Source organism: Aspergillus tubingensis, assembly GCF_013340325.1.
Source record: "Aspergillus tubingensis WU-2223L DNA, scaffold_12, whole genome shotgun sequence".
In the NCBI taxonomy this organism is placed as follows: domain Eukaryota; kingdom Fungi; phylum Ascomycota; class Eurotiomycetes; order Eurotiales; family Aspergillaceae; genus Aspergillus; species Aspergillus tubingensis.
The window spans coordinates 623003-648487 of NW_023336286.1; the positions used below are offsets into that span (position 1 = coordinate 623003).

The 25485-nt window shown below is 49.8% G+C and overlaps 5 protein-coding genes across 5 annotated transcripts; 3 read left to right on the forward strand and 2 right to left on the reverse strand.

Moving 5' to 3' along the window:
* Positions 1 to 3128: 3128 nt before the first annotated feature.
* Positions 3129 to 5836, forward strand: AtWU_10261 (uncharacterized protein; the record flags this gene model as incomplete). Its single annotated transcript, XM_035505366.1, has 4 exons — positions 3129 to 3222; positions 3275 to 4866; positions 4926 to 5030; positions 5087 to 5836. 4 exons carry the CDS (start codon positions 3129 to 3131, stop codon positions 5834 to 5836), a joined length of 2541 nt encoding a protein of 846 aa, XP_035361259.1.
* Positions 5837 to 6695: 859 nt separating this feature from the next.
* AtWU_10262 (translation initiation factor 6) lies at positions 6696 to 7742 on the forward strand (the record flags this gene model as incomplete). Its single annotated transcript, XM_035505367.1, has 5 exons — positions 6696 to 6730; positions 6830 to 6901; positions 6963 to 7049; positions 7121 to 7309; positions 7382 to 7742. The coding sequence occupies 5 exons, from the start codon at positions 6696 to 6698 to the stop codon at positions 7740 to 7742; spliced, it is 744 nt and encodes a 247-aa protein (XP_035361260.1).
* A 1330-nt stretch (positions 7743 to 9072) lies between these two features.
* set2 (SET and WW domain protein) lies at positions 9073 to 12407 on the reverse strand (the record flags this gene model as incomplete). Its single annotated transcript, XM_035505368.1, has 4 exons — positions 9073 to 9738; positions 9805 to 9885; positions 9948 to 11566; positions 11885 to 12407. The coding sequence occupies 4 exons, from the start codon at positions 12405 to 12407 to the stop codon at positions 9073 to 9075; spliced, it is 2889 nt and encodes a 962-aa protein (XP_035361261.1).
* A 7132-nt stretch (positions 12408 to 19539) lies between these two features.
* On the forward strand, positions 19540 to 19991 carry AtWU_10264 (uncharacterized protein; the record flags this gene model as incomplete). Its single annotated transcript, XM_035505369.1, has 2 exons — positions 19540 to 19805; positions 19955 to 19991. The coding sequence occupies 2 exons, from the start codon at positions 19540 to 19542 to the stop codon at positions 19989 to 19991; spliced, it is 303 nt and encodes a 100-aa protein (XP_035361262.1).
* A 2151-nt stretch (positions 19992 to 22142) lies between these two features.
* AtWU_10265 (putative calcium/calmodulin dependent protein kinase) lies at positions 22143 to 25003 on the reverse strand (the record flags this gene model as incomplete). Its single annotated transcript, XM_035505370.1, has 6 exons — positions 22143 to 23330; positions 23400 to 23537; positions 23596 to 24387; positions 24451 to 24600; positions 24711 to 24780; positions 24918 to 25003. The coding sequence occupies 6 exons, from the start codon at positions 25001 to 25003 to the stop codon at positions 22143 to 22145; spliced, it is 2424 nt and encodes an 807-aa protein (XP_035361263.1).
* Positions 25004 to 25485: the final 482 nt, after the last annotated feature.

A 25485-nucleotide genomic window follows, 5' to 3' on the forward strand; every position in this document is an offset into this window, starting at 1 on the left:
TGACAGCATAAGAATCAACACGATCAATTATACCTCAAAATATCCACCAGAAAAAGCCAAGCATAAATGCCTGCATCATTCCTACCCACGGAGCCCGATTCTCTCCCTCAGAAACCTGATCCATCATACGGTGAACTTGGATCAAGTTGCGGCCTTTTTTATTTCGTGCATATCCATGCAGATGTACACCTGTCATGGGCTAGACTCTTACGAGGCGCAGATTCGTCATGAATTGGCGGATTTCTGGTTTATGATGTTTTTTATTTCTTTTTCAATTTTTTTCTTGTCTAAAGTTTGTTTCGTGTTACGAGGTAAATCAGAAATTGAGTAACTGGCTGATACTCTTATTTTTCTTGTCTCCCGGGGAAGGACTTTTTAATTGAGAACGTAAGCGGGTATTGAATCATCTCTCATCACCGTTCTCGCCCGTATTGTGAATCGGGTAGAGATGAAACAATTGGGACATATTAGGCTTAAGGGTCGGAGTGACGAAGTTAAGGAGGGATAAGGGGGGAGGGAGAAGAAAAGGCTTGATGATGGTGATTGATCTGTGTCTATTTTTGACAATATATGAGAGGGAAGGTGAGATATTGACAGGGGATAGAAATGGCTCTAGGTGAGGAATTGAAGAACTTGTACTACTGTCTCGCATCATGAAGAGAAAGAGAGTTTCAAAAGTTTTACTTAATTTACTCCGTAATCGGAAATGGAAATGGAGATTCGAGTTTAGTTATAAAGTACGAGGAAGCAGGAAGGTACCCACTTTCGGAAAACCCATCCATCCATCATCTACTAGATTACTAGATAGATAGATACTACGAGACTACTTACGTGGATAATAAATAGTAACTCGTACATGAGGTACCGCGGACTAAGTTTATTCACAAGGATCTTAACACGTGTGTACTTATCTTGATGAAATACCATTTTATTCTTCGAGCATTGGTCATTCAAAGGATCATTGGCAGTCTCATCGGATTGTTGCACGGTTTCAGCGCGAATTGTCAAGAAGGGAGTAAGTAGTCGTAAGTAGTCCGGAGTCCGACGATGATAATTCCCTTAGCGGTGATTTAAGTGCTTGGAGCTTACTCGGTTTAGTTGGTCAGAATTGGCTGGGATGGAATTTCTACGGCCACACGGCCTTGCTCGACTTTACGACGTATTTCCGACTCATTCCATCCAGCTTTTTTTTGACAGTCGCTCGGCTTTTCCACGCTCATCTCTTTTTTTATTTTTTTTTAACCTTTGAAAATTATAAACCTCTGCGTATTTGTTTTGTGCTATGCTGGGTTAAAGGCCCATCTGACTATTATTTGATGATTTAATAATAATTATATCTCTCCTTTCTATCTTCTAATTTCAACTCGGATATTGGGAACGTGGGCCGGGGTGGTCGGTCCCTGGCTCCTGCTTTTGCGCCACTCCAAGCGGCCGGGACAGCCAAACGGCCCAGTCAAATTCCTCGCCGTCGGTCTTTTTAGTTCAACTAACACTAACACTGGCTTGAACTGAACTCATCACCCATCAGCTTCAAGATTCTCCATCATAATCTTGTCTTGTTGTGGTGGTGGTGGTGTCTTCTTCCTCAGTTTTTCTCTTGACCTGTTCCCCTTCCTTCCCACGGACTTCTCGACCATCGCAAGGTACGGCAATACTTAGTTTAAACACTCCCTTTTGCGTGTCATTTGGGGTGGTGTTATTTTTTTCCCCTTCTCCTTCTATTGTCTTTCCCTCCCTTTTCGTTTCCTGGGTTTTTCTTTTCCTTTCGCTGCTCTACAAAACATCACCGGACTTTCTCTGCCCGCGCATGAAGATCGACTTTTGGGATCAACCACCCGAAAAGCTCCATCAATTGCTGGGGGATCGATCGTTCTGGTAGACCGTAGTTACTGCTGCTGCTGCTACTACTACGACGACGACGACAAGCTGGAGCTGCTGTTTCTGCTTGCTGTTGCTACCTCACTAAACCAACCAACCTTTTTAACTACTACTTTCTACTTTTACTACTTCTACATCCGGCGAAGTTCGTCCTTGTACTGACGGGCTTCTCCTCTCTCTTCTGTTCTCTCTTCTCTCTTCCTTTCTCACTCCCTCTTGAGTCTTGACAGTCTCTCTCTGCCAGGCCCGCCAACCAACCAACCAAACAGCGGGTAGCTTTTCTTGCTTCGCTCACTTGATCCACTTGGCCGAACCTCTTTTTACTTCATTCCCTCTCCAATCTCCATTCTACTACTACTACTATCTCGACTTTACTACCCTCGCGTTCCCGCCTGGGGATTCACTCAATCAATCTACTACTCCTTCCTACCTTCACGCTGCTTGCTGTTCCACGCTCCGAGGAGGAATTTTTCCTTATTCCCTCCCCCCCCAAGGTATGTTCTCATTCTTTTCCCTCCCCATCTCCCCCATTTCTTGTCCGATTGTTCCCCCGTTTTACTTTTCTGTTTCTGCTCTCCTTCCCGCAACCACGCGACCCCCAGCTTTTTCCTTGGGAAGCGATCCTCCCGGCACGTTTCCATCGTCACATACCTCTCGTCTCATCTCGGCCTTTTACCTAGCTGCCATCCTCCGCCCTTTTCTTCTCTGTACTTCCTGATGCGTCCTCTCCCCCCAGCATATCCCCATCCTTAACTTTATTCCAACCAATGTACCATACACCTGGCTCTTTCACCGTTTTCCCATTCCCTCTCTCAACAACACGTACCCATGTCGCTTAGCATGGCCTTTCACCGTTCAAGATAGTTAATGCCTGCATCCCTTCCCTGATCTTCTTGCAGTTCCTACTTGATCTTAATGGGGCCTGCTTGACAGACGTCCTTTTCCTTGTTTTCATTTTTCTCTCCTGCTTTCTCATCTACTTTGCGTGACCCACTGCTTGCCCTTTTGGTGTTGCTTGCCTGAAGATCTTGCATTTTTGCCTCATCTTATCATTGTGTTTCCATCAACGACTGCATCTCAACCTTTTTGTCTGTTCCTGTCTTCCCCTAAAACATTGATTCTCAGAAGTGGATCCTCCTATCTGACTGTGTTATTCGTCTTGTTTCTTTCCATTGCTTCTCCACTCTATTTGCTCGACTCGTTCACGCATCCCTAACTCTAATCGAATTCTCATCAGATAGTGGACAGCAATGGCGGGGGTCAAGCGTAAACTTGAAGCTACCCAGGCTTCAGCTACATCCTCTGGTGGTCACGCTGGCGCAGGGGCTTCCCAGAACACTACTAGTAAGTTTTTACCCCCTTCCAGCTATCGCAGTAGATTCTTATGGCTCCCCAGACTCCACAAATGATGATTTTTCATCTGTTCGTGTGACTCGGAGTTTACGTTCGAGTCGAGATGCACGTGCCTCTCAACATGATGTTAGAGCCCCCAGCAACACTGCTGCTACGGCTGGGAACGGCAACAATCATCTAAGAAACAACACCAATCGCCCATCACGTATTATCACGCTCAGCACTCGTGCTGCTCGAGCCAATACTGCCGCGGAGAATGCAGCTCGCGAAGCGGCGCTCCGTGAGACTGCAGCGCGTGAAAATGTAGCCCGTGAAAACACCGCTCGCGAAACCCGTAATACTCGGACTCGCGCAAGCGCCCAGTTGGCCACTGCCCAACCTGAAACGCCAGTAACAGCCGTTCCAGAAACCCCTCGGCACAAGCGCGTCAAGCGGGGCCCGACGGTTGAAGAGACACCTCGGACTACGAGGCAGTCGGCGAGACTCAGGGCCCATGTGCATCCAACATCAGCTGAAGATGGTTCTAACGATCAGGGCATCATCCCGAAATTCTCAGAGCCGAGCCCTTCTACCACTGCTGCCCCGAGTACCAGAACGAGAAATAGAAGCCGGCAATTTGCTGACAATATCATTGACACTACTCACAATGCTACTTCTACTGCTCCTGCGGTCAAGTCTCCTTCACCAGACAGGACCACTCCTGTACCGGCTGAGCAACCCAGGCCACCGCAAGATGAGCCTCAGAGCATCGTGCCAGACCTTCATCTTTTTACGAAGGAAGAGTCACCAAAGGGCACCGTTGTTGATGAAGACAAGAGTGGTGTCACTGAACCGGCAGCCCGCGAGACTGCTGATCGTCAGAATTCAACGACCACCCCAAGTCCAGAGGCATCCGAGAAGCCTAAGTCGTCATCTCAACCAGAAGATACTGGTGCGGCTGAGAGCGAGAGTGTCTCGGAATCCCCTAGTAAGAAGCCTAAAGTGGAAGAGGGCGAGTTGGAGCACGCATTAGATCAGCAATTGCAGAATGGCACCGGTGGTAATCCGGCATCACGGTCCCCCGCTGAGGCCGTGGCCGACTCGAGAATTGACTACGACTCTCGCCAGGTGACTGAAGAGATTGAAGGATCAACGCCAGAGGTAGCCACGGAGTCGACGGCCGGTAAACCAACCCGTGGTGGACGGACTCGAGGCCGCGGTCGTGGTGGACGGAGTCGCGGCTCAGCGCGTTTCGCAGTGAACAAACGAGGACGAGGCGCCGCACGCAGTGGTCGTGGTGGTCGCACCGGTCGACAACTGGATCGCTCGAGCGATGTGGAGCCTGACCGCTCTCCTTCCCCAAGTGCAGCTACCCAGAAGCTGCGGGACAGGCAACGGGAGTTGGATAAGGCCTTCAAGAAAGTGGCTGCTGCTCAGCGGCTGGCGCTGGCAGTGCTAGCCACGCAGTCTGAGAAGCGACTGGCCCGCGATAAGAACGCGCATAAGAATGTGCCAGAGTTTGAAGAAGTCAATATGCAGTTGAAGGAGAGACTAAATGGACGGAAGGAGGTTTTACGCCGGGAATACGAACTGAAGGTGGCGCAGGAGCACCGGCTATTCGAGGCCAACAAGCAAGCTATTGAGGAGCGATATCGGGTGAGTTATGACGCTTATTCCTTTCATTAGACGAGCTCCTGACAACCAACGAACAACAGGCCCAAGCCCGCAATATTCGAGAAGAACACTTGCTGGCCAGTCAAGGGGCGTATATGACTTTTGTCGAAGGCCGCCGTGCCGCGGAAGATGATGAGCATACTGAGGTATGTATAAAATCCGGTGCTCGGAATCAGGAATGGCTACTAACGTTACACTGCAGACTGATGATTCCGAAACCGAGCCGGAGCGCGGACGAGTGGTACCACCCGCCAGGGAGGTGTTCAGAGGCTTCAACTCCAACTATGTTCGGAATCCTTCTGGGGCAGCCCTTTACGATCGTGCTTACTTTGGCTGGGACGACTTCGTTCAGCGGGCCAAGGTGGGCGACGACATCGATCCGCAGATGAAGGAAATCCGGGACGCAGGCCCCTTTGCCGGCATGACCGCTGAACAGATTCTCGACATGTTGGTGAAAGCGACCGGGGTTGTTGAAGTTCCTCGCAACACAGTGCCGGCAGAGATCAGTCCTCCGGTGGTGCTGCCTGACTTGCGTCCCCGGGCATTGTCAGCCCTGGCAGATATTGCTGCGGCGGAGCCTCCGCGCCCTCCCCTGTCACAAGCTGCTCCACGCCTCTCGACTCATCGAGCCCTCCTGCCCCAGCCTGCACAGCCGCCATTGGCCCACGGCCCTGCCGAAACTCGACCATTTGTGCTGCCTCCACCCACCCCCCAGAGACAACAGCCCCGTCGTCTTCTTCCAGCGGGGCAACAGATTCCCCCGATCAACGAACAGCTCGGCTTGCCTGATCCTTTTGCCTCCATGGGAGGGCCCCCTCACCTTCCTCCTCCGCCGGGGTCCAACTTTCATCGACCTCCCCTACCCGGTTTTATGACGGGACATCACCCCCCAAGTCTTTATTACCCGCCGCCGCCTCCACCACCTCCCCCAGGACCTCGTCCCCCCTTTTAGCGGGAAGGGGATGAGTGTGCGCGCAGGCTTATCTTGATTTGTCTTTTCGCGCTAGGATTCTCACCCGGAGTTTTGAAGTAGACTTATTCGTTGGGATATGTAAGGCCTTTTCTCTTTTCGATTACCTAGCGACTGGTTATGTATTTAGCTACGGAGGATTCCCCTTAGGCGTTGAGTGGTTAGGATCTTCTCTTCATAAACATGATTTCTAATTTTTATTTGATTGAGTTCGTCCTTCTTGATCTCACGTCTCTTCTCACCCGGAGTGGGGAACCGTACTATGCGGCGGTGCAACTATGTAAAGGGGGCTGGGTCTAGTAGTTACTGGGGAATCTAGACCCACCGGAGGATGAATCATAATGGCTCATGTCTTGCTGGCGATGAGTCGACGGGGGGATATGATGACTGATGCTGATTGCTGACTCATGACTGGTTCTGCCCGGTCGCCGCCTTCCACCCCGATTGGGACTAGTGCCATAGGCGGGGCTATCGCTCGAAGCTTTTTATTTCCTCGGGCTTTTCCTCCATCACTGCGGTTCACGACCCTGCTGTGCTCTCTAATTTGCCTGCATCTTTTGCCTGATCGAGTCCCCGTCTCTCGTCAATTGCGAGTCGCAAAGTTCTGTTCTAGCACTTTGTGTTCCTTTCTCGCCGATTTCCCCGCCGCGAACCTCTTCCCGACAGGCTCTGCCTCGCCCTCACCCCGCCTTCACCACTTCGAATCTCTCTCTCCTCCCAGTGATCTCTTTCCCTTTCACGGGCACTCGATCAACTTCCTCGCATTCTCGAAGCGAAGACCTAGAATTCTCCAATCTTCACTATTCCCACCACCAGTACTCCGACTCCCACAGAAGGAATTATGGCCGTCCGCGCGCAGTTCGAGAACTCCAACGAGTGAGACGCACCCCGGAGAATTTTCTGCTGGCCTGCTTGACCATGCGGCCCAGACCTCGCAGCTTCTGGACCCTTTACTAATGCATATTTATTTTCTAGGGTCGGTGTTTTCTCCCGTCTCACCAACTCCTACGCTATTGTTGCCATTGGCGCCTCCGAGAACTTCTACAGGTGCATATATACACCCGTTCCTACCAGAACCACAACCCAGTCCCATTAACGCTCTATTTAGTGTATTCGAGGCCGAATTGCAAGATGTCATTCCCATCTGCCACGCAACCATTGCCGGAACCCGCATTGTTGGCCGTCTGACGGCAGGGTATGTCTAGGCCCGGACTCAAATTTGATCTCCGTATCAAAATCCGCTGACCATCTTTCGCCCCATATCAGAAACCGCAAGGGTCTTCTCGTCCCCACCACCACGACAGACCAAGAGCTCCAACATCTCCGGAATACGCTACCCGATACGGTGAAGATTCAACGTATAGAGGAACGTCTATCGGCTCTGGGGAACGTCATCTGCTGTAATGACCATGTCGCGCTGATCCACCCGGATCTCGAGCGGGAAACCGAAGAAATGTATGCCCGTGATACCTTTACACACATACCTGTAATCTTCTTGCATTCATGCTAACATGTCTAAACCAACAGCATCGCCGATGTCCTCGGCGTCGAAGTCTTCCGTCAAACCGTCGCCGACAACGTCCTGACTGGCTCCTACATGGCCCTCTCCAACCAAGGAGGTATCGTCCACCCCAAGACCTCCATCCGTGACCAGGATGAACTTTCCTCCCTCCTGCAAGTGCCCCTCGTCGCTGGTAGTGTCAACCGCGGTAGCCCCGTCGTCGGTGCCGGTATGGTCGTGAACGACTGGCTCGCTGTCACGGGTCTGGATACGACAGCCACGGAATTGAGTGTGATTGAAAGTGTCTTCCGTCTGGGTGAGATGGGTCCCCGTGGTGTTGGCATGGGTAACGCCAACAAGGAGAGTATCGTGGAGAGTTTCTACTAGAGGAGTTTTTCCCTTTTATCATTTACGCCTTTTCTTTACCTCATTTTTTCACGTTTTCTTTTTTTCTTTGCCTCTCTCGAACATACATGAATATCCTTATTGTGCTATGAATGAATGGAATGGGTAGAATATCCGGGGGTGTATATGTGTGTGTGTGGACTGACTGGACACTATTCTCCTTAAAACCTCTTATTTATCTCATCCTCGTAGAGTAGACGGAACTAATCAAACACATACATAACATACATACATAATGCAGAGAACGAACAAACCAGACACATATGGTTCCATTCCGCATCACATCATACACAACCATTAAAAGAAAAGTAATACCTTCGTGAGTAATTCAACTACGATGTATGGTCACTATCAATAAAATATCTCAGGTGAGGGAGGTACTTACTACCTGTATCTGAATTGACTTGTCCATGTTTCTATGAAGTAAGTTTAGTTGAATGGGTGTGTGCTTGAGGGGATGGATGATCAAGTAAGTTTGAGTACTAGGGAACTTAGAGAGACTGCTAACTGCCAATACTGGAATTATGGTCTACTACTACTAATTATGGGATTAACTAGTATTAGTATCATATCAACTGATGATGATGGTATATATTTGTACACGCATGTATGCACTACACTTAATCACTACTGCGTATGGGTGCATCTAGAAGTGGTAAAAGAATTAGATAGATATGTGCTTTTAGTAATACACTTCATGATCCTACTTATCCTCTCTCCCTCACTCTCTCGTCAACAAAACCTAAATTAAAAAATGAAATATCCTTGTTGATTGAGTACGTTTTGTTGTTTTCCTTTCTCTCTCTCTCCTCTAAGACCGGGAGGTATGCAATCATCATAGCTATCGCGGGTACGAATTGGGGGTATTCATGTTTGAACAAGGAAAAGTGATAATAAAAGGGGATAGGAATGCAAATATAGAAAAAGAGATATAAAAGAAAACCCAGACGAGAAGGAAAGAGCAACTGGAAGGGAAGGAATAGAATATAGTAAAAATAGAATAGCACAAGGGGGAGAATGGCACAAGTAATAAGATGAACGGCCAAATCGAGTCAGATCAGATCAGATCAATTCAAAACGAACCAGATGCTCTCCGGACGAAATCCCCTTAAGGTATTGGGGAATATAGAAGGGGAAAATAATAGAAGGAGGGCTAAGAATAAATGGCAGCCAATTAGTCATATCATATCAAGTCAAGTCGAACTCCTAGAACACCAGACCCGATGCTGGAACTCCCCCCTTGGGGTGGAAAGGATGGTGGGGATATCAGCTGGCTAGCTTTGGTTTTACTAGCTGGCTGGGGTTACTCATGCTATACCCGTCCCTCGATGCCAATATGTGTCGGGTTTAGCTCCTTCACGCCATCTTCGGGGCTGAAATGATTGTTGTTGGTATCCATCTCCTGTTCAGGGTAGGGAGGAGGTGGCGGAGGAGGCGGAGGAGAACCAAGATTTTGTTTGTCCGCAGGAGTGGGCTCATCTGCATCGCTCTTCATATTCCCATCTTCGCCACTTTGGCCTTGCTCGTTACCAGGGCTCATGGGAGGAGGGGGTGGTGGTGGCGGCGTGGAGGATCGTTGTCGCTTGGACGAAGACGGGGTAGTATACTCGGTTGTGCTTCCATCACCGGTGTTTGGCTCATCTTCTCTCTTACGTTTCAAGAGGCCTTGCACTTCGTCTGTCATGGTCGTAGGCGTCTCCTCATCCTGTGCTGGAACCCGATCGTCCTCATCGTCAGACATCTTTACGTCCAGACCGTCATCCTCGACAGCCTCCGCTGCCGCGTCATTGGGCTTCGAATCTGGCTCCTTTGACTGTCGCTCTGCTTTCCGTTGTTCGTATGCGCGGTGCTTGACGACAGCTTTGTCGAAGAACTCTTTGCAGAATTTCTTCACCTTCTTTTGCTGCTTGTCATCGATTTTGGTAGGGTCCCCAACACGGTTGTTTTTGAAATCCGAATTTACCAGTTTCTTAGCCACCTGTGTCGACAACAATTCGTTAGCTCGACTATTCTTTTGTAGAGGCTTTGAGAGGTTTCATCTCACATCTTTGGCATAGCGTTTCAAGTCGTCTTTCGGAAGTTTGTGCTTAAACTTGTCCACCACATACTTGACATGGGGATAGAGCTATTCACCGTCAGTACTTGCACGCCGTTCGTGTCGTATCCCTCAAACACTGTACTACTCACCGTGTTTTCATAGATTTTCTTTCGCTTCTCCTCGCTATATGACCTCCACTTTTCTTGACCATCCTTCATATCCGGTGTTGGTCTAGACGCTTGTGGTGTAGCTGGAGTTCCGCTCTTCTCCTTTGGTGTGTTCTCCTTGGCGTTCATGATACCATCGATGATATCCTGCAATGCCTTGTCTCTCGATTCCTTCGGGGCCGGCGGCGGTTGAGGAGCGGCCTTTGTCGGTCGTGTCCAGGTCGTGTCCCCGCGAGCGGAGTAATAGTAGGTTCTCCCATTTGATTCCGCTTGGAACCATCCTGGCGGGAGGGGGTTGAATTGTCGACGGAAGGGTCGGGGACCATGATGGTGAGGATTTCTCTGGCCATGTCCGCCTCGCGTTTGAGCAGCTGGCCCGCGAGGGGCTTCTATAGACCGTGACCTCGATCGGGAACGAGACTTTGACCGTCGTCGCTCATCCCGAGTGTTCTCTCGCCGCCCGAACTGATTAACGGCTGGCGTCATGGCATTGGGATCTCTCTTCATGCGTGGAATGCGATAACCAACCTCGAGGGTCGACCAGACTTGCAGCAAGGTGGCTGACTTCTTCTCCACACGCTCATCACCACAGCTGGTCAGTGGTTGGATGGTAGACTCGATCTTGGAGTCGATGATCTTGTTCCGTGTCAGACGAGGAAACTTGTCGAGAATGTCGAGAATCTGTAAGACGACGTTGTGATCCTCCTTCCACATGCCCAGCTGGGAGTTCAGAATCTGGTATCCATGCATTTTCACCACCCGATTCCGGACTCGCTCATCATCACAGCGCTGAATTCGTCCTAGGAGCTTGACCGCAATCCATTTCTCCTTGCACTGCATGAGCGCCGCCATGACCTTGGTCACGCCATTCTCCTCCAGGGACTTGGGCTGCACACTGTCCACATATTCCTCATCGTCCTCTCCTGTCTTCTTCTTGCGTGGTCGCTTCGCAACGGCGGTGTCCCAGCCGTCTGCATCGTCAATACCCAAAGCTTCGATGGTAGCATTCGACAACTTTGTGGCCCGCTCCGTCTGAGTTCTACCTCCGATGAAGCCGGTACAGTTAGGTTCGCCGCAGTAACAAGGTTGCGGATCTGCCCCATAGCGGTCGACATTGTAGTTGAAGACGAGTTCCTCCCCAGCTTGAATGTGTCGTTCGGCAAAAATTCCCATGCGAAGTTTCTCACCAACGACCCACTTGTCGACATAACAATTGGGATTGCACGAATGGTTGCAAAAGCGGCCAAGATTACCCTTTTTGGTCGCATCGACAAATTCGCCCTTGCTGAGGGACATAAAATAAAAGTGCTTAATTCCCTCTTCGTCATACTGTCTCATGCGGCGCCGGAATTGGCCCTCGTTGATGACTTCGCCCACATACTCAAAGATGAATTGGTGCGGTCGCAGGTCAGCCTCCGCCCGGAGACCGAACCCTTTCTTTTCCGTTTTGATCACCGCCACCGGAGCATATTCCCTTCGCTGGAATCGTTGGTTCTGACACTCTGGCCCACATCCACAATCGCCCATGCATTCGATCTTGGTCGCGCGGTTAATGCAATCTGAGTCTTCACCGCATGCCAGATTTTTGGAGACCGACGGTTCTGGTCATGGGTTAACTAATTAGGTCCGTAGGTGGGGGGAAGACGCACAAAACAACACAACACAGAGATGGAAAACCAACAACCAAGGAAAAGGGGGAGATGTATCGAAGTAACAACGTGAAATAATAGAGTGTTTAAATAAATAGGAAAGGTACAGAAAAGAAACAAAAAGGCAGGAGCGTAGACCAAGTGGCCGTTCCCACCCCCCTTCAAGATGGGTTTGAGGAACGCCACCACGCGTAGGAGCCAAACGATGAAGCCAGTGACGGCGAGGTTGAGTAGACAGACAGCGCAGGAGATATCTCAGTAAAAACTTACCCCATTCTTCAGCACAATCGCATTCCATCGCATGTTCAGTATAACCCATGTACTTATTGGCGTACGTGCATGCGTCCATCAAGTCAAACGTCGCTTGAGCCTCAGCTGTGCTATCCGGCAGATGGGCAAACAACTGCGGTAGCCGTGGAACAACCTTCTGGGAAGAGCTCCGTGTTAACTTGGGAGGCTGTCCAGGCTCGAGCTTGACAATAATGTCGCCCCCGACTTTCTCCTCCACGTTGTCCCCATGATTGTTCTCCGCCCCTTTCGAATTGCCTCCATCGTCTTCGTAGTTCTCTTCCTTCTTCACCGGGGCTCGAGAAGAAGATCGGGATCGTTCTGCCTTTGGGGTCGGGACGGGGGAGGCGTTGGAGGCCGCGTTTGACGATTCATCCTTGATCATGGCTCCTCCGCCGTTTGGCATGGCTGAGTTTTCGGGCGCTGCGTCGGACTCCAGCTTCATCGCGGTCACCGCATCTGCGACAGATTCTGATTGATGGTCCGCGTAGTCATGAGGGGACATGACGACACGGACGGAGCGCGCAACTTATTCGGTGCCCGGTGGGAGATGCGCTGTGGCTAGGCTAGATCGGAGACCGCGCGAGAAAGTTGTCGTTGTGGTTGCAGTTCCAGTCTGGTGGAAGACAAGAAGCAAAGAGAAGAAAAAGGTAAATAGTGAAATTAAAAGAAGGGGAGCGGAAGGAGAAAAGAAAAATCAAAAGAGAGAGAGCAAAGAAGGGAAAGTGAAGCGATGAGGAAAGACTGGCAGAATAATTCGACGAGAACTTAACCACCAGAAAGAAAGTCGCAAGTCAAAGCATCGCCCACGTTTTCCGCGGGTGCCAAGAATACCTCGAGGTCAGAAAGGGTCGAGAGCAAGGTTCCACGACCACCCCAGTGTTAGCCGGGAATAGCCTACAGAGAGGACTGAGAAATTGGGAGTCTTTCATTTCAATGTTATTGTCATTCTATTCTAAGCCATGGCGGTCCATTATCTATTCACCTCGACTCAACGATCCGGTGGCTCAGTATACAAACCCGACACCCGCCCATTTAGACCATGACAATAATCCTTCACTGTCGGTACATCTCTTTCAAAGCACACAAAAGGTCTATTCGAGAATGCGGAGTTAAACACGCCTTGAATGATACCTTTGTTCTCATCCTCTGTGAATACATCGCTTTCACAGACGAGATAGTGGGTGCTCGACGCGTGTTATCATCCCAGCGAGAGAGTGTTTGCATTCCAACTGATCTTAACCGAGTATCGACCTAGCATAAACCAACCCATGTTTGACTCGGGGTCCACTAACGATCACTTGTTATATGTGGTCTTTTCTGCCCTTTCAACCTCTTTGCAGTTGGGATTTGTTCAATACTGTAGCTATCGTGGGGTTATTAAGATCTGAGCACTCGGCTTCACGGTGTCATGGTGCTAAGCCGGGGCAGATCTGGTAGGCAATCCATGTTGTCATAGACCCTAAGTAGATACTCGGCTCTGCGGTACCTTTGCAGAAATCAGAGTGTCAGCAGAAGCACTTGGAATGGTTTCTTTCTAAGCAAAGCTGGCTTTCAATGGAGTGATGAGACCTGGACATTGCATTCGGGGCCAAGTTCAAGCCAACGACCGAGAAAACGGGGGGGCAGAAACGGACTACAATTAATGGGAAAATGACAGGCCAGCAAGACAAAGCGAAGGCATCGTAGGTCAAAGCACAGGAGGGAACTTGCGATTCGTAATCCTGGGAGATACAGACTTACTGTACCATCTCAAGTCCAGCTACCCCCTTCCCGTCGCATCTTCCGAGGACGGGGCACCGGGTAGTTATGAAGCAGGAAGAGCGCGTGAAAGCTAAGACGACCGGCACCTGCAGATGGGGAGACGGAGAGACTGTCCTCCAACCAACTTGCGGTTCGCTTATGCGGGAGTCAAAACCATAGGCCACGAGACGCCCAAATCACCAAGACTAGGGCTAGGGTCCGCCTGGCCATGCAGCTCCCTCTCCTAATCCTCCTATCCAATGGCTTGGTGGTCGGACGGAAGATCAAATGGCAACATGGATACCACGGCCGGTGTACTGGACTCACATGCAGTGGAGAACGCAGGTAAAAAAGGATCTGCAAGAGAAGCATTAGGATGCAACGCAATGACTGTACTGGACGATATGTCGAATTCAGGAGCATTCTTCTACCGTGCTTCCAGACTGACGTGGTTCGGGGCGGCTAGCGATTGGAGGAGGCCATCGCATTTTGGGTAAATGCAGGCAGGAAGTATATGCACTCCGTAGGTAGCGTAGCAGAGTTCAAAATGAGTGGTGGTCAGGTAGACTTAGCCGGATGGATGGAGTCAAATGGGATCACTACCGTTTTAATGGCAGCACTAGGTACACGGAATCTCCATCCGGAGCAGGGACGGACCTAGCACGGAGGAGAACTCACTGGATGACTGGACTGATCTCGAGATTCCAAGATGCAGGCCGTCCCACGCCGGACGGAACGCTCCCATTCTTCTCGGAGTCCGTGCTTAGTTTGAACTTTCTTTCAGTGAAACCTTCGTCTGAACCATGGGACCTGGCAGTGATCCCCAGCCTTTCAGCATTTTAAGGTGAGGGAAAGAGAGGGAAGAGCGAATCGTGATACAGAGCTTGTGTATCCAGTCAAACGTAAGACGGGATGATGGGAAATTGAAGCCATGACAATCAGGATATGACCATGCATGAACCGGTGTTGCCTCGATAGAGTGGGTTGGATTACCGCAGAGGGAGTTGGCCTGTCTGTGTATGTACTACACTAGACTACTAGTATTGTATGGTATTATAACATTCTTGTTATAACTAGGATGAGGGGAGAATTGTTTTGGGGCCATTTCAGAGACTACTTAGTTTACTTACACACCCACCCAGAGAGAGAGCCTCCGAGGTAACTGGTACCTCCTAAGTACCTGTCTGGGTCTCAACAGCCATAATAGGTACCTTTTTCGGAGCAAACCCACCAGCACTGATGTTCAGGCCTTGAGTTGTGCCTACGGTGTACCCCGTTAGGTACACGGCACACTATAGCGAGATAGCAGATACCTATAGCCGAGGATTATGGTATGCGATCCACATGCGTGCATTTCATCGCTGCTTAGGGCCAATTCCGTCCTCTCACACAGAACCCCGGGTGCTTTTTATTTTAGGGCTTATAGAAAAAGAAAAGGATGAGAAATCATCATCATTACAAATAGTAGCTACTTAATGTAAAAACTAAAAAGGAATGTGTGTAAGACGAGAAGGGAAAAGAGAAAACCGAAGTGAAACCGTGATGGGCTTAATGAATAAGCGTAGGAATCGACTAACTTACTAACTAATGCAGAGTATCGGTGGATTGCCAAAAGACACATCTGTGCGCAGAAGAGGCAGACCGTCTTAGAACATGGATCTTGCACCTAAGCGCAGGCCAATTCTTCCACACAAATACTCTCTGGTGGATATCATCAGTTGCCTTCTTCAGGAAGGTAAAACTACATGCTAGATACTTCCCTCGAAAACTTTAACTAGTCATGCATCTTTAAATGAATTAAGATGAATTTTTCCGCTATACTACCAGACGGTAAAGAGAACACAGACACTAAAGCATATACGCACGCCCACATACACACGCACATAGAAAAAGCACTAGCTATACAGAGGAGGAATTCTTGTAGCCTGAGTTTACAAAGTATTATTAATATTAGGAAAGAGAATACTAAGAAATACTACTACGACCACGATGGACATCCCTGGCGGAGGGTGAAGATACGTTGGTCTGAAGTTAATTAACCTACTAGGGCGCCTAGTGTGCAAAGAACAGCATCAGCGCCATACATGGGTCAAACTTGCTAAGACAAGATCCAAGAGTTTCGAGTATTGAGAGACTAAATGATAAACTACTTCGACATACACACTGCAAACACATAGTAAGTAGTAAATTATAAAAATTAAATAGATTAAGACCTTACATTTGGATCGTTTCGAGTCAATCGGACATTTTCTCCTCTTACAAAGAAACAGAAAGAAAAGTTAAAAAATGAAAAATAAAAATAAAAAACATCACGATTTTACGCACCGCAAGTTTTCCAAGCCCTCGCCAGCGTTTACCGCAGTCTGGAATTCCCTTTAGTTACAAGCGCTACGGGTACCTGAGGTGTGGGTCTGCCACAATGTTCCCGCCTGCCAGGAAGTCACCGGTACCTCCGCGGCGGGTACCGAAGTGCTGGCTTTTTACCAAACCAAACAGCGGCCAAGTAGGGTAAGCTTACCTGGTTGCCGGAAGGTTCTACCCTTCCTATTGGTAGTTTTTAGTACTATCGTAGTATGGTACGGTCAGCGGTTAATTGGTTACAGACTGCGCCACAGGCCCCTCTGCCATTCCCCAAAGGCAAGTCCTCCTCGTCTCGGAACTCCCTTTGTTTCGATCTTCCCCTTTTCCCGCGATGTGCTTCGTTCTCTTGGTCGATTTCACACCTCGAAACCCCCGCTCATCTCCATTACGGTCCGTTGATCAATGGATACGGTTGTCTTTCATTCCTGGCCATAAACGACCGTGATTCGGACTCGTCGGGGAAGGTCGAAGAGAGCCGGTGGGAAACCCATCGGCCTCAGTGACAACCTGTCCATGCAGGACTATAGTGGACTACCGTCTGACGGTTGATTCATGTTGGCGGGGCTTTGCTACTCCTGCATGGTTCTCGTGCATGGGCCATTGTCTGTCTCGATCCGATGTTACGATGCACAGGTGCAGACAGACCACTTTGCTTTCTCGCATTGCTACTAATAATACTTACTTGTTGGCCACCTTCCGACAATCGACCCGTCAAATGAAAATCAGCGGCAACATTGCCTAGATCGTCACCACGATGACCTGATGATGTACTGTGTAGTACTAGCCCGTCTAGCGAGTTCACAAGCGCGGTGGTATGAGCCCAGCCTGCCTTGTGGGGGAAGGCTTTTGTCGGCTGGTCGGTCTGCTTCATCTCTTCCCGATGGATTTATTTTTCTTGTCCCTGAGCGCCCGCCGTGCCGACCAATTTGGTCGGACAAAAAAAATAATGGTGAAAAATAAATCGAAACGGCGATTTGTGGAATCGGATTTATAAAGAAGGAAAATAAAAGTAGGGAAGAGAAGAACGACCGCAAAATTTGCTTCTGCGCAACAACCCATACTAATGCCGGCAGCTACCTCTTGTTCCCTGACTCTCGTTTATTATGAGTCGGTCTTCTCTTTTTTCATATGCTACTGAGCTTCCGAAAAGAATTCTCATCCAGATGGTCAACATGATCTCTGGACCATACACTCAATCTGCTCCGATGCTAGACAGGATGAGCAATACTGTGAGTGGACTGGAAGTATCCAGTCAGACGGCTTAGTGTCTGGGCTGGCCGTTCCGGAACATCCTTGCAGCCTTCGTTCAATCGCCTTCTGCACTAACGGGATCCATCCTCTCTACCCAGCCTCCAGGATTTTGCTCTCGTCCGCGCCTATTGCGGAGCCCAACACCCCCACTCTGCGGTTATCAACCACCTCCGCTGCTATCATTTTTCTGCCAGTCATCGCCGGATGCATTCCCGCTATCGTGAATAGGGCCAATGCATGCTTCTGCATTTTCCTGTAACTGTATGCATTACAGTACACGGACTGACACACAAGAGACAATTTGCTGTCGGGATGGATCGACCGCACTACCTACTTCCGGGCCCCAACCCCGAACCTCGTTCCCTTAGGAGAAGAGTGCCTTCATTTCTGAGCAACCTGTCGATTCCAGGCCATTGACCCAACATCTTGGGGCGCCCGTACCCACTCATCATCAATCGCCTGTCGCCCATCATGTACCGTCAGAACGCGCTGCGTCCCGTGAGAGGGTCTTTTTTTGCCCCAGAGGAACGCCTCTTGACCCAGAGGCGGCAAGTCTTGCCTTCCTGGATATGCCTAGACGATCCTCTTCGATTTTCTTCCTTATATTTATTATTATTATTATTATATTATTATTATTTTCTTCCCCATTTTATGTTATTCCTTTACTTCTCATCTCATTTGCTATCGTCTTCTCAACTTATCCACCCCTTTTCTAGTGCACAGGACTTTAACTTTGTCTGATTTCGTAGCCAGGGCGTACAGCAGTAGCCGCAGGCTGTTGTTGCATTGCTTCTTCACGCCGAGTCGGTTTTGGTCTTGTGGCCCCCCTGCTCTTGTTACCCGTCCGGGTCTACATCGTTTTCCCAGCTTTCATGCATCTTTAGCCTTTCGCTGCTTTTTGGCACCCCTCCTGGTCTTATTCGAACTGGCTCGGAAATTCCAGAGCTAACGCGCCCCTCCCGGTTGAGCGTGCGGTTGGCCTCCCTCCCCTCTCTCCCCTTCCCCTCTGCTGCGAATGCCACCGACACTTGATGGCATTTTTGAAACCATCGCTCTTGAAACACTATCCTTTTCTCGGTAGCTTCCGGTCTAGTCCCTCTCTGGCAGGTTGGGGTCCGCTGTCCTTGATTCGGGTCACTTAAGTTCTGACCCATTGTGGCTCTCTTCTCGTCTTCGACTCTCCAAAAGTCGCAGGTCGCAAGGTAGAGGGGGAACTAAAGAATAGGAGTCCCTGCAGCCTTCCTCTTGCCAACCGGCCGCATGTCTGGCATCTGCACCAGTGCTCTCCTGCGCAGCCCCGACTTAAAAAGTCCGTTTGGCTAGAAAACGTTTTTGAGAGGGTACGGTGTTACCTCACTACTGGTCGAGCGTCTCTCTTCCCCCCTTTTCCTCTTCTTACATTCGTTTTCACCCTCGGGGTGGTACCAGTATGCACCGTTGAAACTGTTCTTTCCAGAAATCCATTCGATCTCCAGCGACGACGGCAGCCAACTGCCCTGACGTTTCTCTCTTAGGGCCACGATCCACTTTGGTTCCATCGTTTATTTTTATCTCCGTTCCCTTTTTTTTTTCTTCTTTTGATTTTAAATCTTTTTCTTTTTTTATTCCGCTTGTTTTCTTCTTCTTTCCTCCTTTTGGAACTTTCCCAAGCCTTTGTTCCACGCGGTGGCCTGAAATCGCAGAGGCAACTGTTATCCATTCGGAGGTGTTCCTACTGGGTTGTTTTGTTTCTATAGCCTCTCCTTACGCCGTCTTCTTGCTTTTACCCTTGCGATCTCTCATGTGTTCCACTACCTCAGTGAACGATTATTTGACTTTCAATGTCTGCTATTCAACCCATGTGCATCGGCTCATCTTCCTTTCATTCGTTTGCTGACCATTGTTTTGACCCTCTTCCTCTTTCTTGACATTTATTCGCTGCTCTCCTAGCTTGCTTTTGCATCTCTATTTAAGAACCCACGTGTTGATACACTTACTGGTGTAGACGCATCGTTCCGTTTGGGAGGCTCCGTGGCAGATTCTGTTCTTCCTTTTTTTTTATTGTTTCCCTTCTTTCTTGTTATCGTTTCTTCGGTCCCTTGTCGATTCGTGCTTGGTGCTTGTCGACCTGGTTGGCGTTGTGCTTTGCTCTTGACTGTTCTACATCCGTAGTCGCGTGACGCGTCACTCTTTATATCTTGCTTCCAGTCTAGATTCTGGGATCGGTTTTACATTCGGTTCGTGTGTTTGGTCTTTCATCAAGCAGGTACACCGCCTCCTTATACTTCCATGGTCTGCTGGCTATGTCGAATCAACCAGAGAGGCCATGGACTGAGGAGGAGAAGGTAGGGCCTCCAATCCTCGCCCCTCTTCCTACGACAGATTTGGGCATGGAAGACCCTCTGTCGTCGCAATTACCGGTGCTTTTGCTGACGGAGGTATGGCTGGCTCTAGTACACTCTGCTTACGGAGATTCTGAAGAAGGCCCGAGTGCCTTCGAGCCATCTTGTCAGAATGATCAGGGATTTCAACATTACCCCAAGCTGGGCGGATATACCCCTTCCTCCAGGTACAGATCTGCCAGCACCTTCCGCTTGTCCTCTGCCCCGGGCAGCTTGAGTTAATGCGACTCACTTCCTGTTCGCATTGACTGCGTACGAGGACAGCCTTTCATGCTCTGGATGGTTGACTTAGCATTGCTGATCCGATTCTGTCCAGGTCGCTCCCTCAATTCCTGTCAAATAGCGTTCTGTAACATGCTGCAACATGTTCAACTATCCGTCACTCACAGCCTCGGCTCGATTCCCCCGCAACCCCATGAACCCTCCGTACCAGCAACCGTTCCTCTAGAAAGCAGTAGCGTCTTGCGCAAGAGGCCCCTAATTCCTTCTGACAGGGCAATTCGTGCCCCGCGTGCGATACAACCACGCCCTGCGACGAGCACCGCTTCTTACAGTAGCGAAAGTGGAGCTTCCGCCCTCTTGTCCCCAAGTTCGGAGAGCGTCACTGCCAGAGGAGAGCCTCCACGGAAGCGTGGACGGCCTAGTAAGGCCGAATCGGAACGGCGCAAGGCAGCTGCTGAGGCTCGTGGAGAAACGTATCCACCCCCACGGCGGTCTGGATCTCACAAGCTGAAAGTTTCGTCTACGCCCACTAGTCCCTCCGGAGTCGCACCAGGGTTGCCGTCATTTTCGCCCCAGGCCAGCAGCAGTCGCCCGCCGGAATTACCACGACATGAAATGCACTACGTTCCTCCGCCGGGGAGACCAATTCCATTGATGGGACCGAGTAGCGACGAGCGGCCAAGGGATATGCCTAATCAAGACATAGGCTCTTCGATGCGAGAGCTACCGCGTCCGGATTTGAGACAGACTTTGCCATCACCCGGAACCCTACATTTAGGTCATAGAGATACACCACTCATACGACGGGAACCGGGGGTGCCTTTTGAGCCTCTCCCACCGGACAGACATCCTTTCTCACAAAGCAACCGGAGGAGTCTCATACATCCTACTAGCAGATATCCAGATGAACCGCCCACACCAGCCTCCGATCTACCCATATCCAAACCACCAGAGAATAGGCCGGAATGACATGAAGAATAAGCACACAGCGTCTCCGATTTCCCGGTTTATCATGGCATGACGGACGAATTACAACATTGAATATGAACGATAGTTAGCATTGGTTCGGAATCCCTCACCAGAAAAGCAAATCGGAATGTAAAGGAAGCAAGGCAATGAGCGCCACATCCTTCATACGTTATTTTCTTCTTCTTCCCATCTCACATTATTGCGCATCGGGGTCCCGCTCTTCGGCGGGGCGGCTTGATGGACAATTTGATTGCTCATGCTTGGCGGATCGATATCCCTATGACCGAGTTGAAGCGTCCGACAGACATGTCCAATTTTACTTTCTCTGGGCTGGCTTAACTTGCGCGTATCTGGCTGAAGCTGTGCAAAAGTCGGTCAACCTCGTCACCAAAAGCCTGATTGGTTCACTTTCCTTGATCAATTTCCTGCGTTTCTTTCTCCTTCCTTATGCGTACATGCACCTTAATGATGCACTGAGTTGATGATCTTCCATGCATATTGAAATCTGCACACATCATCGGGCTTTCGGAGCACTATTCCAAAGTCTCCATTCATACGAACTTCATGAATATGACGTGACATATTGACTTTCCTTGTTTTGGGCTTAACTTCCTTGCCTTGCATCATGTGCTCTCTATCTCTCTCCCTCTCCTCATGTCTCCCTTATTGGCATTCTTCTCTTCTTCCGCTTGTGGCTTCTTCTCCACTAGCCAACTTTTCTTCCTCTTCCTCTGCCTTGACCCTCTCCGCTGTCTCTGGGCGTGTGGTTCTTCTATGGTCAGGACATAATATATTGTATAATTACTAATTCGCTTAGTGATCAGATCTTGACAAGGTTATATGTACAGCTTTTCAGCTCTTTCTTCAAGAGGTTATCATGCTATACTGGAGAAAGACGAACAGAGGATCAAAAGAAGTTGAAAAGGAGCAAGCACTATCAAGCACAGCTCCAAACGCGTAGACGTCAGATTTAATATCTCTAGATCTAGCACTGCTTTACTGTAAGGTTTGTGCATCGTAATATGTATTGTTTCGCCGTCGAGCCTGTGGCTGGCTGGTGGTTGCTTGTTGCATGATTATTGTTCATACCGAGTGTTCTAAGGATTTTGCATTACACTGCTATATCTAAGCTTGTCAGAAATGCTATTATCTGACGTAAGTACAGTAGGGAATGTGTCGCCAGGTATTTTTCTTCCTTCTGGCTGCTGCATGCAACGGTAATAATGATCCCCTTTCTATTATACTAGACATGACTCCGTAATTGCCCGCTGTCGACCTATACCCAGGGCAGTCCTCCCCCATCAGTCTCTCGATCACGGGTCCTGACTACTCCTAACCCGATCAAGCAAGGACCTTAACCTGGTTGTCGAGGAGATATCTGATGGATTAGATGTCTCAGGGGCACTAGTCGTGGTGGTACCAGCCGCCGCAGACAACGATGCGACTGGCTCCGGGATGCCACCGGAGGCAGATGGCGCAGATGGGCGAAGTGGGGCCGGTTTTTGATTCTCTGCAGCCTGCTGTGCTTTTTGTTCTTGTTGTCGCTGTTGTTGCTCCAATTGAAGTCTGATGGCGCTAACTGCAGAGCTCAGGCTTAGGCCTGTGTTCTTTCGGCCTGATGCTATAGGTGAATCGGGGCTATGTTGTCCCACGAGTTTCTTCACATCGTCTCGTCCTTCCACGCGGCGGGTGAGGTACATCTTGGGAATGGTGCCTTGCCGAGGGAGGGTGCGGGTCCGGATGCGTTCAATTTCTTGTCGATAGGCGGTCTCGTAGATGTCGAAATCCGCGGCACCGGGAGACTCGCTTACAATTGGATGGGAAACGTCGACGTCCATCTCGTCGGGTTCGGCAGATATCATGGTGTCAGGTTCTTCGAAGATGGGATCGGTGTCAGTATCCATGTTGGGTTCGTTGGACGAGCCGGTGTACGTTGATGGTCCGATGTATAGGAATGGGAATTCCTCCTCCAGAGGATCGCGTGCATGGCCACGGGTTCCTTCAACGCTGCGCTTTGTGGTGACCGAGCTAGCCCGGGATAGTGGGACGAAAGGAGACGGGGACTGAGGGTTGGAGTTGGATTGGAAATCGTCAATCGACCCTCCGGCGATATTGTGACTGCGAATAGACCCAGAATCTTTCCGTTCAGGCTCCATTCTGGAAGCATTTCTGCCGTTGTTGCCTGGTGCAGGTCCAGGTTTACTGTGATGGCTGAGAGACTCGCTGCTGTCGGTAAACTGGTTGGAAATTAGATCGTCGCGACGCTGATGGAAGCCTTGCAACACGTTATCACGTTCCCAAGGACGCCTATTATACATGTTCAGACTCTGGCTCTTGTTGAGTATGGGCATATTGCCGCTGGCTGTGAAGCTCTCCTCTGGCTCCATCTCCATTGGAGGCTCAACAAAGTGCGTTTCGTATTCTTGACCAAGGATACTCTGCATGGGCGGGTCTGCCTTTGCCGGGTCGATCAGTCTTTTGAAGTGCGTAACCGCTTTGATCTATTGTAATCGTTAGCCTGAAACTTACCAATCGCGATAGTAGTATCTTGAATGAGATTGTCAACTTACCACGGCCATAACGTGACCAATAGTTTTCGTAATGGCGGAGTTCATCTCTTCTTCTGTGGGCAGACCAACAATCTCAGCGGTGTTCTCGCTCTCTGGTAGAAGAGGATCAAGTCCATTCTTCGTCACCCAAGGGTGTTCCTGTATGCAGTCTATGAGTAAGATAATGGCGTCCAGGCAGCGTTCATGCTTCACCTACCCGCAACTCCTCCATTGTGATCCGCTTGGCCGGGTCTTTCTCCAGGATTCGGAACATCAGATCCTTGAAGTTCTCGTCGGTCTCTCCCTCGCATACAACAGGGTCGTTCTTGATGGCTTCGTAAAGCTCAAAGATGCTTGCCTTCTCAAATGGGAGCCTGCCATATCGAAGGCAGTACAGTGTGACCCCCATAGACCATATGTCCGTGGCCTTTCCTGAGACATCACCGTGTCTCACGACGCACAGTTCCGGCGGAAGAAAGGCAGGAGAACCTGCTGACTTTGCGGTGAACATGTTTGAATCCTTCTCGAACATTTCCGACACTCCAAAGTCGACGACTTTCAAGACGTCGTCACTCGTCAATAGACAATTGTCCGGTTTGATATCGCGATGTACAATACCCTGCGCATGTAGGTATTCGATTCCTAAAATCAGATCGCGGAACCAACAGCGACATTGGTCATCATCATAAGGATCTGCTCGTTCCTCGAGGCCGACCTTCATGATCACTCCTTTCTTACACATCTCCATGACCATGTATAGCGAGTCCTCCGTAGGATCATCGAGGACTTCTATTAGAGACACAAGGTTGTTGTGATTCAGCTTCTTCATGATGGCAATTTCTTCCTTGATCAAGTAGAGAGCGTTTTCCTTGTGCTCATCCCCACCCGGCGGGCGGCGATGCAGTGGGGAGTTAAACCCATCTGAGGGACGCTTGGGGCCTCGGGGCCTGCGCAGAAGATGCGACTGCGCACGTTTCCGTAGACGGGCCTTGGAGAATTCCTTTACAGCCTGAACGGTGCATTCTCGGTCAGCTTCTTCAGGAGATAGATGATGTTGCGCAGGGGCAAGTACATATTCGTTTCCAAACTGGTCAGTGGCAAGATGCACTGCTCCGAATGATCCTCTGCCGATCTCTTGTTTGATCACATATTGATTGATCCGGTGCTCAGCAGTGCCATCATCCTGGCTGGTATAATACTCGGATCGAGCATTTAGCGTTTCCTGGTAACAACGATTAGCGAAAGAGCTATACAATGAAGAGGCAAGCGTAGTCATAAGCGGTAATCAAACAGCACGTATGAGAGCGCATTATTAGAGCAACGAGGACCTACCTTGACTGGACGCCTGACTATTGGGTTCCGGCGATGATGTCTCTGGGGACTTTCGTATGAAGGGGTGGAACTAATTTCCGAAGTCGATGTGAATCAGTATCCCCATGTAAGGAGCATCCGGGAAGCATGAGTGAACGGTTGAAGAAAGCCAGAGACAGGCCTGAGGGCAGATTCGGAAGATGAGACGAGCAAAGCAGTGCAACTCACACACAGCGAAAAGGCGGCAGAGGTGGCCGCTCGGTGGTGATCGGGCTGGCATCCTGCTGGGGGAGCTCGGCGTCCCCTGAGGCCATTGGAAGATGTCGACGACAGAACCACCGCGGCAAGGATTTAGGGTCCCGAGTGTTTCACACAAAGATCGGAACTTAGCAGACTTGGGTCGGCCGTGACGAGAAGAGGAAAAATGACGGTTGCCTGTGATGAAGTGTGGGGAAAGATCGGGGTTTACGAGGCAATGGAGATAAGCAGCCGTTGCGCCGAAGTCAAGATTTGGCAAGAGGGACCGACTGAAGAATGATTCAGTGCTGTGGAACAGTGACTCCGGGAAGAAGAGGAGAAAGAAAAGATTTACTTCTCCTCAAGGTTGCGGTGCGAGATCAAAAGACAGGATTGAAGAGAGGGAGAGAGCTGAAAGAGATCGACGGGGGGGATTGAGAGGGGAAATCGTGGTGGTTGAAGAAGTGGTGGATGCCCAGGGCACCAGATTTATGTAAGGCTGATACTAAGCATTACGAGGCGTTAATTCAGAATTTCCCCGAAGAAATAATGATAGTCA